This window comes from Adiantum capillus-veneris, chromosome 8 (genome assembly GCF_014529385.1).
Source record: "Adiantum capillus-veneris isolate H3 chromosome 8, ASM1452938v2, whole genome shotgun sequence".
Lineage (NCBI taxonomy): Eukaryota > Viridiplantae > Streptophyta > Polypodiopsida > Polypodiales > Pteridaceae > Adiantum > Adiantum capillus-veneris.
Genome location: NC_140938.1, coordinates 162,276,807 through 162,292,037, shown reverse-complemented (window position 1 = coordinate 162,292,037; position 15,231 = coordinate 162,276,807). Strand labels below are relative to the sequence as shown.

Below are 15,231 nucleotides of genomic sequence, written 5' to 3'. Positions count from 1 at the left end.
CAGTCCACAAAGGGGAGTAAGCCCAAAGCTTTGCGGAAAGCTTCAAGCTTCTCACGAGACAATGCCTTTGTGAAAAGATCTGCAAGGTTGTTCTGTGTTGGCACGTAAGCCAAGCTGACCACTCCTGCTGAGAGCCTCTCCCGGACATAGTGGTAATGCACCTCAATGTGCTTGTGCGAGCATGAAAAACTGGGTTCCTCGCAACTGCCAATGCACTCTGACTGTCAGTGTAGATAGTGTTGGCAGTGTCCTGTCCAACACCCAAATCATCGATAAGGCGTCTGAGCCATACACACTCAACCGTAGCTGTGAAGACTGCCATGTACTCAACCTCACAACTCGAAGTGGCCACAGTAGGTTGCTTCTTGCTCAACCATGATATACATGAACTGCCAAGCATGAAACAAAAACCACTTGTGGACACTTGCGTGTCAAAACAACCAGCCCAATCTGAGTCCGAAAAAGCATGTAAGTCTGCCGGCAATGATCCCCCCTTGGGATAAAACAAGTCAAGATGTAAAGTGCCACTAAGGTAGCGGAAAATCCTCTTGACAGCCTGCCAATGCTTAGACCGTGGGCTATGCATAAATCTGCTGACCTGTGAGATTGCAAACTGAATATCTGGCCTCGTGTTGCATACATAAATGAGGCAGCCAACAGCAGTTTGGTAAAGAGTGACATCAGCAGGATCACCAGCATCATGTAGACTCAACTTCAAACCTGTTTCCATGGGAGTGGCAATAGGTTTGCAATCCTCAAGTCCAAACTTACATATCAATGTCTCTATGTAACTTTTTTGACACAAGGCAATACCACCATCACACTACTTAAACTGTATACCCAAATAATGATGCAACAGCCCCAAATCTTTCATCTTGAAAGTAGCATTCAAATCAGCCTTAAATTCAGCAATATGTCTCTAATTTGGTCCAATGATCAGAAAATCATCAACATAAAGAACCACGATGAGAAATACATCACCCTCACGCTTTACATACAATGTGCTTTCTGTTGGACTGTTACGAAAGCCTTGTTTGACCAAATGAGTGTCAGCTTTCTCATACCAAGCACGAGGAGATTGCTTCAACCCATACAAAGCCTTGTTACATTTGCACACTTTGTCCTCTTGTCCTTTTATGACAAAACTGCGAGGCTGCATTACATAAACTTCCTCAAATATGTCACCATTCAAGAAAGCAGTAACAATGTCTGATTGATGTACATCCCAACCAAAATGAGCTGCCAATGCACATAGAAAATGCACAGTAGTCATACGACAAGTGGGAGCAAAAGTCTCTTCATAATCTATTCCTTTTTGTTGTGCATAACCCTTTGCAACAAGTCGAGCCTTATGGCGATCGATCTCACCATCCGGCTTGCGTTTCAACTTGTAAACCCACTTCGTACCAATGGCCTTTTTGCCAGGAGGCAAATCACATAAAGTCCATGTCATTTTCTATAAGTGCATCACATTCTGATTGCATGGCAGCCATCCAATTTTCTGAATTTTGTGCTTCATCAAAAGACAGAGGCTCCTCAACAGCCAAAGCATAACAATCTCATGCATAAGATGCATGGCAAGAGCCTGAACGAGTATGACTAGACAAAGGTGCATCCAATTTACTGTCACGCCAAGTGTGCACCAACCATTTTGGCATACCTCTAGCCTGCTCATTTTCAACCCTTTCCTCATCAAGTACATCAGCATCAGTAATAGGCTGATCTATAACATTTTCAGAAACCCCCATAGGCTGTACATTTCCCTCATTGGAACTTACATTCGTATTTCCACCATTGAAAAGAGGCAACAAAGTGTCATAAATGTCCTGTGAGCTTACATTACTGTCTCTAGTACATGACAGCAAGGGCTTGAACAGAATCTTCCACAAACACTACATCCCGAGAAACCAGAATACGTTTTGTTTGCGGATGATACAACATGTAACCTTTGCTCCAACAAAAATACATTTGACAGCGCCCTTATCATCCAATTTTCTGCGCTGCACTTGTGGCACCAGAGCATATGCCAAACAGCCAAAAACACACATGTGCTCAATAGAAGGCTTTCTATCATGCCATGCTTCATATGGAGTAATAGACTGCAAAGCTTTCGTAGGACACCTGTTAAGTACATAAGTGGCACACATAATGGCCTCAAGCCAAAAAGAATGCGGCAAAGCTTGACTTTTGACCATACATCGTGCCATTTCCGTCAGTGACCTATTTTTCCTCTCAGCAACACCATTTTGCTGAGGTGTATAAGGCACTGTACATTGGTGTTTTATCCCACGACTAGCCAGAAATGCATTAAATTCATGAGACATATACTCCCCCCCTCGATCAGAATGGAGGGTGCCCATGGTACATTTCGAGACATTTTCAGCCATAGCCAGAAATTGTTTGAAGCACATAAAAACATCGGACTTCGCTTTAAGCGGAAATACCCATGCATGCCTGAAGTAATCATCAATGAAAGTCACGAAGTACAGGTAATTGCCCAAGGACGGAGTTTGCATGGGCCCACAAACATCACTATGCACAAGCTGCAACCTGCATGTGGCCCAAACTGAACCATCCTTTGGAAACTTAGAACGCTGCATCTTACCCAAAATACAGCCTTCACAAACATGTTTGACAGCTGCTTCAAGAGGTGGCAAAGAAGTAACCATATCAGATTTCTGCAAACGCAGCAAACTGGCGAAATTCAGATGACCAAAACGTGCATGCCAAAGTTTTTCATCTAAAATAGCCCTTGAATATGCAATAGCATTTGCAAAATTTTGTCCACACTTGTCATACAAAGTGAGCTTATACAGCCCACGGCACAAAAGCCCAGATGCAACAATTTCATCACCGAAACTGAGATCATGAACTGTACATCTGTCATCCACAAATTTGACTACAAGTCCAAGTCTAGCAAGTGCGGATACAGACAAGAGATTCTTCTTGATCACAGGTACATAAAGTGCATCAACAAGTGTGAAGAAACTGCCATTAGCAGCAGTGAGCACAATCTTTCCAACTCCCTGAACTGGATAAGAGGCGTTGTTGGCACAAGTGACTGAATTCCCATGAGGGATAGACTCGAGAGAGGTAAACAATTCACGATGTGAGGTAATGTTCTTTGTAGCACCACTATCGAAATACCACACATGTGAATCTACAGCAACTGACAAGCATACATCATGGACAGCAGGATTGTAAGTGCACTCTGCGCTAAAAGCCCATTCTGCATCAACATCAGCAACACAGTCTCCTTTCATAGAAGACTCAACAATGGCTGCATTTGTAGTGGAACCACCCTCTTTCTTCTTAGCCTCTTTGGCCTTCAACTTAGGACACGACTTGATCAAGTGATCATTGGATTTACAATAATGGCACCGCATCTTCTTTTTGCCCTTATCACCATAATTTCCAGATGAAGTGCTTCCAACAGAAGCATTAGGAACAGAATTTTTGCCACTCGCAGCAAAACCATAAGAAGTGGCTGCATTGCTATTACCACCCTTTCTTTGAGAAGCAATAAAAGCCTGTTCAACTGCACGCTGCCTAGTCCTGTTTTTTCTAGAAAGTGACTCTTGCAACAGCAATGTGCATAATGCATCAAACTTGACAACTTCAGGATTTCCTTGGGTCATCAGTCTCCAAGTACTAGCAAAAGTCTGGTAGGAATCTGGTAAGGCATCAAGAACAGTCTGCACAAGGCAACTGTCTGAAATGACTTCACCTGCAGAAATAAGTTGCTCATTGATATCCTTGACACTAGCAAGGAAAGTGTCCATATCATCTTCCTCATGCATAATCTTCGTCTCCAGCTCTTTACGCAGCAAAGCAATTTTAGCCTCATTGCGGCTTGCATAAAGACCTGCTAGAATATCCCAAGCCTGTTTTGTAGATTTTACTGAACGGATGTAAGGAACAATGGTGCGCTTCACAGACAACGCAATCAATGCATGAGCCTGCGCATCCTTAACATCCAAACGAGCTTGTTCTGCCGTAGGCAAAACAACTCTAACAGCTGCAATCCTTGCAGCAAGACCTGCAACATCCTCAACATCGCCTACATCCTCAGAACCAGGACGTACATCAATGCCCTGCACAATGTTCCAGACACCCTCTGACACAAGAACATGTTGCATCATATAAGCCCACATAGGGTAGTTGTCCCCATCCAACCTGTCCTCAGCAGCAAACATCTTGAACACATCTGTGTTGTTGTCAGCCATGGTAAATGCTGCACCTAATGTGAAAACTACCCGAAAATAGGAGAAACGGAGCGGGAACAACCTGTGCTATATAGCACAAACCGTAGAAGACTATAAGGCACCTGTTATGCAGAAAATGGCACTGATAGAAATTCTGCACAAAATGACGAAATAGCCTGTGCAGTACTGCTTGTAGTGGAAACGAAGGCCGAAATGAGCCCAAATCAAAATTCTGAGCAGACCAAGCTCTTCGAGTTCTCCCAAAATATTTGTCGACTTGCGAACGCTCGCCAAAGCTCACTGAAATCGGAGAAAGTGAGCAGGCGTGTACTGGAGCAGCTGGCGACTAAGCCCGGGAGGACGTGACTTGCTCTGATACCAATTTTTGGAATTAGGGTTGCAGAGAAACACACACAGCTTGGAGAAGACGAAGGAAGCTCAAGGCACACAATAGAGAGTGTTTTACTTAGTGTGCAATGGAAAGATGGATAGCCCTAGAGTGATGGGCATATATACAATGCATGGGGGAAAAAACCTCCTAAAGAGGGAAAAAATGCCCCGACGGTCCTAGTGTGTTCACACACATCACTACCACATGTATATGGTAACAACTGCTTGATTTTTATGACAAAAGGTTCTCTTTTCGCTTTTAACAATGTTATGATTTCTTCACTGATGTATGTTCCTTGGGCACTCAGAATTTCTATATGAAGTCTAAAGCATACAAATGTGTGTTTGTAGAGAAATTTGGCTATTACCTAGGTCATGATCTCGATGCTAGCCATTGCTTCTACCCATTGTCTCAAATAGTTTGTAGTCATAGTTATGTATTGGCACTTAGTCCCATTTGCTAGTGGCATGGTACCACAAAATCTATACTCCATTTAGCAAATGGTCATGTTCTCACTGTGGTCATAGGGGTATACTATCATACCTCACCTAAACATGTGCGCACTGACAAGAATCACACTATTGAACAAACTTATTGGCATCCATGACATGTGTTGGCCACCAAAATTCAGAGTACATAATCACTCTAGTAGGAGCATGGCCTAAAATAGCAGGCAGAGAGAGGTAGGAGGAGAGAAGCAAAGAAGAGGAAACATGTGTACAACTGTAGGAATCCCCCACAAAGATCCACCAGTTGGCATTTTGCAATGTTGATGGGTTTTGAACTTCCTGCTATCGTAAATCCTTACTACCAACTCCTTGTATTTTCTTGTTATTTTGGATTTTGAGACTCTTGTAGTGAAACGCCTACAACAAATAAAGAAGTACAACAAACACAAAGAAATAGGCACATTTTAATTGCATGCTCCTTCATTCCAACTCTTGGCAGTAAGAAGTTTTTATTATGCAATTTTTTTTTTGATTTAGCCCTCGTAGATAATGAAGGGCATGTACTCATAATATCATGTTGAGATTAACCGAAAGAGACAATGTGGGTTAGTTACAAATAACATCGTATTCTTTGTTTTGTGAAGGATTGTACATGATCGGTTTAAAGTCGCCTCAGAGCTTTTCTAATTACATTTGCTCTGTAAACATCCTCAATCTTTCCTCCTATTACATGCATGAAAAATTACTGTTTCATTCCTCTCATCAAAAGTTAGGTGAATTTTTACTTTGTTCCGAGGCAAATAACTTTCCAAACAAGTGAAAGGATCACGACGGCTTTCTAAAAAATAAGGTTAAGTTCAACTGGAATCAATGTTCGGAAAAGGATTGCTTCATTTTGACCTTAAGCCAATTGAAAATCGAGACTAGTCGGTTTTAAACCATGGTAAAGGGAAGAAAAACGATGATATATGTGAGAAAATAGTTTAAAAATCTTGCAAATTTATGCTAATATTTTCGGTTTGCTTCTTGTGATGAGGAGGAAATTCGACCGACGATCTCTTAATAAAAGAGACTTTTTCAAATATTGATTAGAAATAATTTATAGAACGCTAGAAAAGTTATGCCAAGTGAGGCTGTGAAATAAACAGAACTCGTCATTGTGATTATACTTAGAACTTTGCAATGTGAAGCCTCACTTTAACATTCTAACACAATAGAATGCAAGAAAAGTAAAGACATGTAGGGATAAGGGTGAAATAAAAAGATCTATGTACTATTTTAAAACTAGAATAACATTTAAGGTATGTCTCAATCGTGCGAGGTTATGAAATGAAATGTGAAAAAGGGTGAAATAAAAAGATCCATGTACTATTTTAAAGCCAGAATAACATTTAAGGTATGTCTCAATCATGAGTCGAAAATATATCCCTTGCTTGGTGAAGGTTTTTTTACCCGAGAGACCAAGAGGGAATCACACTATTACCGAGAGATCGAGCAAGAATAGCTCTAAATGTTTGTGAAAATTGTATGGATGTCTTTAAAATTAACAAGGTGAAGAGTCACAATCGCGTACAATGCAGTACTCGAAAAATAATTGATGCAACCATACACGTTTCCTTGCTTTCTATGGATTTTCCAAGGGTAACTTGCCATGTGGCATTCATTGACACGCTTTATGGAATGGTCCACAATTGCTCCCAATTAGAGTCTAATGCTTTACAAAAGGCCTTATGTAGGCCAAAAAAATTAGTTATCCATGAGCCTTATGCTCCCAAGAGTCCAATGCTTTACAAAAGGCCTTATGCATGGCCCACGCTCCTTCCCCAACAAAGGCCTTACGTAGGGGCAAAAAAACGTTATTCATGAGCTATCATAAAGCATGGCCCCTCGCTCCTTGCAACAACCCAAAAAAAATCAAGCTAGGGAGGCAAAATATCACACTTATATGCTCCCCATCGTTAGGTTAAATCTTGAAGCATGATTTGCTGGTGCTTACACTATTTGCTTGTACTTTCACTAAATTTTGTAGCACGATTTGACCATACTTACACTAAACTTGCTAAAATTTCACCAATTTCCTTTCAAGCAAGCTAAATCTACCTGAGATTTTGCAATTATAACCTATGAAAATATAATAAACCCCATTTTTTTAAGGGCCTCAACAAGAGGTGATGGTCTTTCAATAAAAATGCCTCCCTCGTAGGGATAAACATGAGACGAGATCATAAATGAGTTGTACAACGGTACTATAGACAACGTGCTTGAAAACAAAAAGAAAGAGAAAGACTAGTAGGTGACACCCTCCCCACTTAGAAGGTTACTCGGACTCAAGGCCGAAAATTACAACCCTTCCCGCCCTTCCTTTGCTGCTAGCCCTGCACACGTCGGGCAAATTTATAATTGCCCTTCCTTAGGAAGGACAGGTTGTTCAACTGGCCCTGCCCCAAGGAAGAGCATATTTTTGCAAGGCCTTCCTAGGGAAGGGCAACCTCTCAAAGTGCCCTGCAAAGATTAATCATGCGAATGCTTGGGATTGGGACTTTTGGACTTGTACCTAGAGGATGTTCTATGGACTTTGAGAGTCACTGATGAGTATGTAATCTGATTTTGAAGGTTGTTCAAGCATACATTGCCATGCACCTTTAGAAAAGTTAAGGTAAGCTTTTTAATATAGGGAATTTTAATGCGTTGGGCAGACTATAGAGGCGACGAAGTGCGAAGATTGAAGTTTAAAGTTTAAACTTGAGAGTTGAAAGTTCAATTGCTCGCGAGTTTTCTAGTGAGGGCATCGGGCTTGAGTGACGAGTCTCATCACTCGTCTCTTTCATCCACCAACTGCTGACATAGAGCTTCTATATCCAAGTTCCAATTGAGATGAGGAGGTTTGAGGGATGCCATGTAATCAAGGCTAGTGGTTTGGAAAAAGAGAGAAGTAAGTACACTAGAGATTAACTCAAAGCATCGCTGAATAATGCCTTATTGAAGGAAATTACGGAGAGAGTAAAGATTAAGCACTCTTTTTGCTTCCCACTTTGATTTGGTATACACAATCTTTTGAAATTGTTCTCAGATACCGATTGATTCTTACAAGGGCTCAGACTCACGATCAACTACAAGCTCCACATTCCAGAATTGCCTAGCACTCTCCCATTATCCATGAACTCCAAGCTCTCCTCAGGAGTCCCTTGGGCGACCTCTAGGTTGTGAGTCCAGACGACTCCAGAGTCTACGATTCCAAAGGTCCTTCAAGTCTCAAGGCTCCTTCACAAATCATGATTCACATAGTGCTAGCCTCCTGGTTTGCTAGGCATGCTCCCAAAGCCTATTTATACGAACGCATACTTATCACTTCATCATGTTTAAGATGGCACCATGTTTGATGATTAGGATGCTACAATTTATGTATATTACGTTATAAGGATCTAATTGTCTGTCATTGGTGATTCTTAGGAGACGAATACGACTTAGAGGGAACTTGGAAGTTTCAAGAGATAGCTACCCTAGCTTCACAGAGAGAATAGCGATAGCGGTAACTTCATGAGCTCAACAATGGAAGGTCTGTAACTCAAGGGGAGACTCTTCATGGTTACAATTCTAGCAAAGGGTACATCCAACAAATGCCAAGCTGTATTATGTCGTATGATGTCGTCACCGCAGCTGCATTATAGGACATTTGAAGTTCCAAATATTTGCATGTCCCATTTATAGCTTACTACTTCTCTTACTCATTGTGTATCTTGTAGGAAATGATTTTTAGTACTGATGTGCAATGTTTTCAAAGTGCACCCTTTCTCATTGTACTTTAGAACTTTCTTTACAAGTTACAATTGTTCGAAAACACGTGTGCAAAAACTAGATTTTGGTAAAGATTTGATCGGAAGGGCAGGGAAAATTTTTCCCTTCAGTTTGAAGGTAGAAAATGCCAAACAACCCTTCCCATGAGACGGGCACTCTTGAAGATTTCCCTTCCCTAGGATGGATAAGGGTGCCGTGCAATTTTCAGGCATGCTCGGACTATGTCTCACATTAGATTTTGACATTAGTGAGTTCAAGGAGGTCTCCCTAGGTCCTTGTGGTATTAGTAGGATTTATATAAAAAAAAACCTCAAAAAAATATGGTCACTTAGATTTTGACATTAGTGATTTTAAGGAGACATCTTCCTTAATTCTAGTAATCGTAATCTCACAAATACCAAGCATTTTTAGAGTATTAACTACCTTATGCAAAGGACTAACCATTGAGAATTCATTTGACCAAAGTGCAACCTTTTAATCGTACTAATATTCTTACCTCATAGCGGCACTTGGGCTCTTAGATGTATAAGGAAGTTATCCCAAAGTTTTACTACGACTAAAAGACAAGCATCTCGTTGACGTGCATTTACGGAGATTTTCTAGAGACCACAAAAAAATATTACAAACGCATAGGTCTGTGGAAGCGAGGTGGTGAGGAATAGAGGAAGAGGACATTAAAGAGACGTAAATAAGATAGGGCCATGGCGATGGTGGTGGTGTACACGTAACGGGCAGGGATGAGGCAACACGTCGGCCTCCGGAGTCCGGCAAAATGCCCATTAGACTAGATGCTGTCTATATAAGGATAGCGACTGGAGCTAAAAGAGCCCAAGCTTAGCGGTGGAAGCGGCAATCAGAAATTGCAATTCTATTGTACTCTATTGTAGTACAGGCCTAGTCTGGTCTTAGACATGGAAGGCGAGCAGCAGACCGGCTTTGCTGTGGAGGTGGTGGAAGAGAGGCTCGTCAGGCCCAGCTCCAGCTCCCATGAAGAGTGGCTTGCGCTCTCACCCTGCGATGCCCTCATGCGCGATGTCAACTACACCCGCAGGCTCCTCTTCTACCCTCATCATGGCGCCGCCGGCCACATGCTGCGCACCCTCCGCCACAGCCTCTCCCTTGCCCTTGCCCACTTCTACCCTCTGGCCGGCCGTCTTTCCCTGGATCAGAACGGCCGCCTTGCCGTCCACTGCAACGATGCGGGCGCTCAGTTCGTCCAAGCGCGGCTTCGTGGTACAGATGCACCCTCCATTACGCAGCTGCAGGCCTCCCGCTTCGCCGTGCAGCCCTTCTTCTCCCAGCTGGCCCGCTGGGGCTCCTACTCCCGCGCCCTTCATGAAGGCTCTGCCCCCCTCCTCTCCATCCAGGTGTGTGTCTTTTCGTCGCTCTCTCTCTCTCTCTCTCTCTCTCTTCAATTTATAGGAATATTCATTCATGGTTAATAGGAAGATATAGAGCTCAAGAAATTTGCCATCTAGTTTGGAGCGCTCAATGCCATGTGGCACAAGCGAATACCCTCCGATTCAACTTAAACTTTGAAGGGTCTTAGCTAGTGCCACCTGGGCAGTAGTGCTCGAAATCTATCTATCACTCAAGAATTTAGTGTGTATCCAGCCTTGGCTTACATTATATGCCATAATTCGACATTTTTATCCTTTGTTGAAACTTGTTTATGACACAATGATGGAAGTTTCTAATCCGTTTCTAGTAGAAAATTACAATGGTTAGCATGCAGATATCTAACTGGAATATGGTCTTAAAACAGGTAACAACCTTTGCATGTGGCGGTATTGCACTTGGTGTGGCGCTTAGTCATGTTATTGCAGATGGTACCTCATTTTGGCACTTCATGAGCTCATGGGCCGAATGTGCCATCCGCGAAATGCCATCCATCCCACCCCTACACAAGCGACAAATTCTTGCAACTTGCAGGCCACCATCAACCCAAAAACCAGCCCTTGATTTCTTTGAGGATCTACAAGATATGCCAACTCAAAGGCGGGACAAAAAGGTTGGAAAGTCCTTTTGCATACCAAAGGACATGGTGGAAAAGATGAAGAGTGAGACCCAACATCAATATAGTGCATATGAAGTGGTTTGTGCTCACATATGGAAGCACACCAACAGGGCATGGAACCACCTCAAGGACACAAATGTGGGGTTCATAAATGTGGTGAATATGAGAGATAGGATGATGCCACCATTACCAAGGGGATACTTCGGAAATGCAATCCTATGGAGCATTGCAACGACAACCTCGGGACAGCTGAATGATGAGAACCTTGCAGCCACGGCAAGGCGCATTCACGATGCAATATTGGCTTGCTCGAGCTCGCACATGCATGAGTTTTTAGAGTTGTTGGAGGTGTATCCATGCTTGACCGAGAAGATACTACAACCCCTCAATTGTAATGGGGTCCGCATGCGTGTGTCAAGCTCTGCTAAATTCCCAGTTTCTTCCATTAATTTTGGATGGGGTAAGCCATTGGCTGCTCGATCCGCAAGTGTAGAAGAGAATAACAAGATAGCCTTCTATCCTGATCCTTGTTCTCATGGTTCCATTGTATTTTGCTTGGCGCTCCCTAGAAACATTATGGAAACACTCGAACATGACCCCTCTTTCCTATTTTATGTAGAATAGCCACAAATGGATAGTAGTTTTGTGTGAGGTACGCATCTTCAAGCTTAACAACAGATAGTAACATTTCTTTTTTCTCTATGCTAATGCTAATCAGAATTATACATTTAGTCGATTTATTGTGTTGCAAATGTACATTATAAAAGGATTTTTTTTTTTTTTTTTAAGGTTGAATTTTACAATAGTTAAATGCATTAATCTCAATGAGAGATTTTTGTAACTGACAAACCTAGTAATAGCTTTGGAGAGTTACCAACCTATGTTAACCAAAACTTTAGTGATTATTTGTTATCAAGATGAGGTCTAATTGGGAATTATGCATCGTCTTTTTTGAATTTATTTTTCTCACTTAAAATGACAATATTTAGATCGTGGAGATGTTGTTTAAAGTGGAGCTATAAATTGTTAATTCTTTGGTTTATATGAGGCTGCAGATTGTGAAGTTAAGACATAGAGAACCTTAAATTTAAATCATGATATGGATCAAAACTCGTGCAAATAATCGAATCCCTCCGCTTTCCTCTCTCCATCTTTGACTAGTGTTACAAAACGGCCTTCTGGCCCGTTTGTCCCACTTTTCTTTGGCCACTTCACGGTACTAAAATAAGAATCTTTCTCAAATGATAGTTGTTTGTCACCTCATTTGCAACTCATTGCGACTCCTTCACTATAGTAAGAAAATGTAACATAATGGCAAGAAGGTACCATATGCTATGGCCAAAAAAACACTTGAAAGTAGGATGCAATATGTCGAATTGAACAATGTATTTGCCACTTTTGGTAAATACTATACTAAATTTTTGAACATGATGTGCGCATAGAGCTCATAATGTCTTGCTCTCGAGCTTTTTCTTGGGGGTGTAGTAGCTCTCTCTCTCTCTCTCTCTCTCTCTCTCTCTCTCTCTCTCTCTCTCTCTCTCTCTCTCTCTCTCAGGGACACATATGTCCTGACATCCAGACTCATTGGACAGATTCATGGGTCTCTTGGATTCCAAACATGATGTGCGCATAGAACTCGTAGTGTCTTGATCATGAGATTTCTCTCTCTCTCTCTCTCTCTCTCTCTCTCTCTCTCTCTCTCTCTCTCTCTCTCTCTCTCTCTCGGACACATACTCTCCCTCTTGAGTCATCGGTCCCGACATCAAGACTCATTGGATATATTCATGAGTCTCTTTGTCAGGCCAAGGACCAAGACGGACATGCGGTCAAGGGGCGCTATATTTAGAGACTAGGAGTCTATATATAGCACGATTGGGTGGAGAGTTTCATGGTCCAGTCCCCTGCGTCTTACATTGGTACCAGAGCAAGGTGGAGAGGAAGGAGAAGTACGAGCTATGGAGGAGAGGCCGAAAGCTTGCATGACCTTGCATGTTTTGCATGCTCTCTCTCTCTCTCTCTCTCTCTCTCTCTCTCTCTCTCTCTCTCTCTCTCTCTCTCAGGTCAAGCCATCGTGGTGTGGTGAAGAAGTGGACTGCCGTGGGCAGGAGCCCTTGGCACGGGAACGAGATCGAGGACCGGTGTGCAGGGCCGCTAAGCAAGGAGAAGTCGGTTAAACGACAGCGTGGGCATGAGGTCTTAGAAGGGCGACGCGACCTGCTTCAAACTAGCACAGTGATGGTCTATAGTTTCGCGCTGGCCTAAGCCATGTTTTTCGTCACTTCCGGGAGGACCATGACGCCCTATTGCGGCCTAGAACGCATGGGTTTTCCCCCAACTCGTCGACTGCCTCTGCCGCCACCGCCATGAACCCGATTTCATATTTTTCTTATTATTTTGGGCACCCTAGGGGCCCCTTCCACCATGGAACTAATTACAGGGTTCGACCGTAGCGGCGGTGGCCTTCCAAGGCACGGAGATTCCAGATTTGTAGCAATCGCAGACAAGGCACCGGATAGAGATTTTCAGGTTTGCAACAAAAAATCTGAAATGCAAAGCCGCAAGGCATGCACGGCCGCCAAAGGCCGTGAGAATGCAAGGGCATGCATGCTAGGCTATTGAAGCACACTCTTGTCAAGCACGGATGTCGTCGAGGGTGACTTGAAACAGCTCAGCGGGTGTTAAACAGCTTCTAACGGCTTATGGCTTGTACAGGAAAGGTATTCCACAGGGCCGACTCATTATTACACTTCAAGAAGCCAGCAGGATCAACCCATGGTCGGCACGCCAGATTCCACGTGTTTCCAAGGCTAATTGGTAATAAGTGTCTGCACCCAATATTGCATAACTCTGGTATGCTTTGTTTGTGCAAAATTTTATCGGTGATTTTATGTTTTCAGTATGGTATCCTACTGGACAAGGTCGATTCTCAATGGGATACATCAACCATGTTTTACCCCATGAGCAAGCAAGGCTCCATCCAACCAGGGTTCCAGGGACATGGATCCCTATCTCTTTATGCATTGGATACATAAGTATGTCAAAGCCATTGTAGCTTGCTAGGGAGCAGGCAATATAGGTACATGAAGCATAAAGGACATCCACAACTATGAGTTGAATACCATGTCGACCACCATGTGAATTTTCACAATGCCAACTTGTCAAGTAAAGGTTGCTTTGATCGAGCAATGTGTGACAATAGTTGACATTTGATAGCTCAACTGTAGATGCTATCTCTCTCAACATTGAGCAATCTCATGCTTCTTAATCGGTAGCAAAAATTGGCAAGGCCGATTTTCTCAAAAATTTTGACACGATCGATCCTTTTGTGCTTTGACATATGTGTGTCACCCAGAGCATCTGTTAGTTTATGAGCACTTAGGTTGCATTCTTGTCTCATCTTTTTGATGAGCTTATGTAACAAAAGGTTTCCATTTTTGTATCTTGTATTGAGACTCCCCACATTCGGCATATGCTATGAGCATACAAACTTAGGAAGGATTTGGCAATATGTTTGCAAATTGTTCCATTACGTGCCAAATGGGCATATATGATACACGGGACGTATATGTACGTACGATAGCTACCACTCGTGCAGTAGATATGGCTATGAGCCATCTTTGAGTGAGTTTTCTTCCACGGAATTTCGGGATAACTAGTTACAGAAACGACCAGGTTAGCCAATTTTAAATTCTTTTTATTGTTCCATGTTTACACCTTTGCTTGGAAACTACTATTTTTGTGCAATGCAAAGTTCTTTGACAGTTTTACACGAAGCAAGGCTTCTCACTTGTGCCAAGGTACTACCCATTGACTTCAACTCAAGGCCATTGGTATAGATGTTTGGGGAATTGGTACAATACGGATATCTGCTCCCATTTTATGTGTGGCACCACCAAGTTAGGATGTCTCCCTCATAGTACAGGCAACTCTGCAAGGCACTTCTAGTTTTGGCTCTCACGTTTGAGGCCATCACTCTCAGCAAGGGCTTACAATTCTGCATGCAAGGCATGCTAGCGAGGTGGATTCAATTCTATCACTTCATGAATTACGCTCCCGTTATCACACTAGTAACTCTGTCACGCACAAGATAAGTGATGGAATGTCTAACGTGCTTTTTGGTTGCTGTCGACACACACCAACATTAAAAGGAACCTAAATTTAGGACTTAATTCACCGGCAAAGTGCCTTCTTTAAGTCATTTTTGTACAATCACGACCCTGCAAGGTAGGTGGGTCAAGATGTGTTTTGTGTTTTTCTGTTACCTCTCTCGATGAGAGAGTCATACCAGAAAACTATGGAATGCTTATAGGATAAGCTGCAAGTCACGCATAAGATGTATAAGAGCACACAGATTGGGTACACACTCTAGAAACT

At 42.6% G+C, this 15,231-nt stretch overlaps 2 protein-coding genes across 2 annotated transcripts; both read left to right on the top strand.

The window, feature by feature from the left end:
• The first annotated feature begins 9,481 nt into the window (after positions 1-9,481).
• LOC147453275 (hydroxycinnamoyltransferase-like) lies at positions 9,482-11,595 on the top strand. The gene is made up of 2 exons (XM_086519132.1): positions 9,482-10,207; positions 10,606-11,595. The coding sequence occupies exons 1-2, from the start codon at positions 9,752-9,754 to the stop codon at positions 11,479-11,481; spliced, it is 1,332 nt and encodes a 443-aa protein (XP_086375258.1). The 5' UTR covers positions 9,482-9,751; the 3' UTR covers positions 11,482-11,595.
• Positions 11,596-13,278: 1,683 nt separating this feature from the next.
• Positions 13,279-14,273, top strand: LOC147453274 (uncharacterized). Its single transcript, XM_086519131.1, has 3 exons — positions 13,279-13,383; positions 13,544-13,671; positions 13,755-14,273. Exons 1-3 carry the CDS (start codon positions 13,279-13,281, stop codon positions 13,816-13,818), a joined length of 297 nt encoding a protein of 98 aa, XP_086375257.1. The 3' UTR covers positions 13,819-14,273.
• Positions 14,274-15,231: the final 958 nt, after the last annotated feature.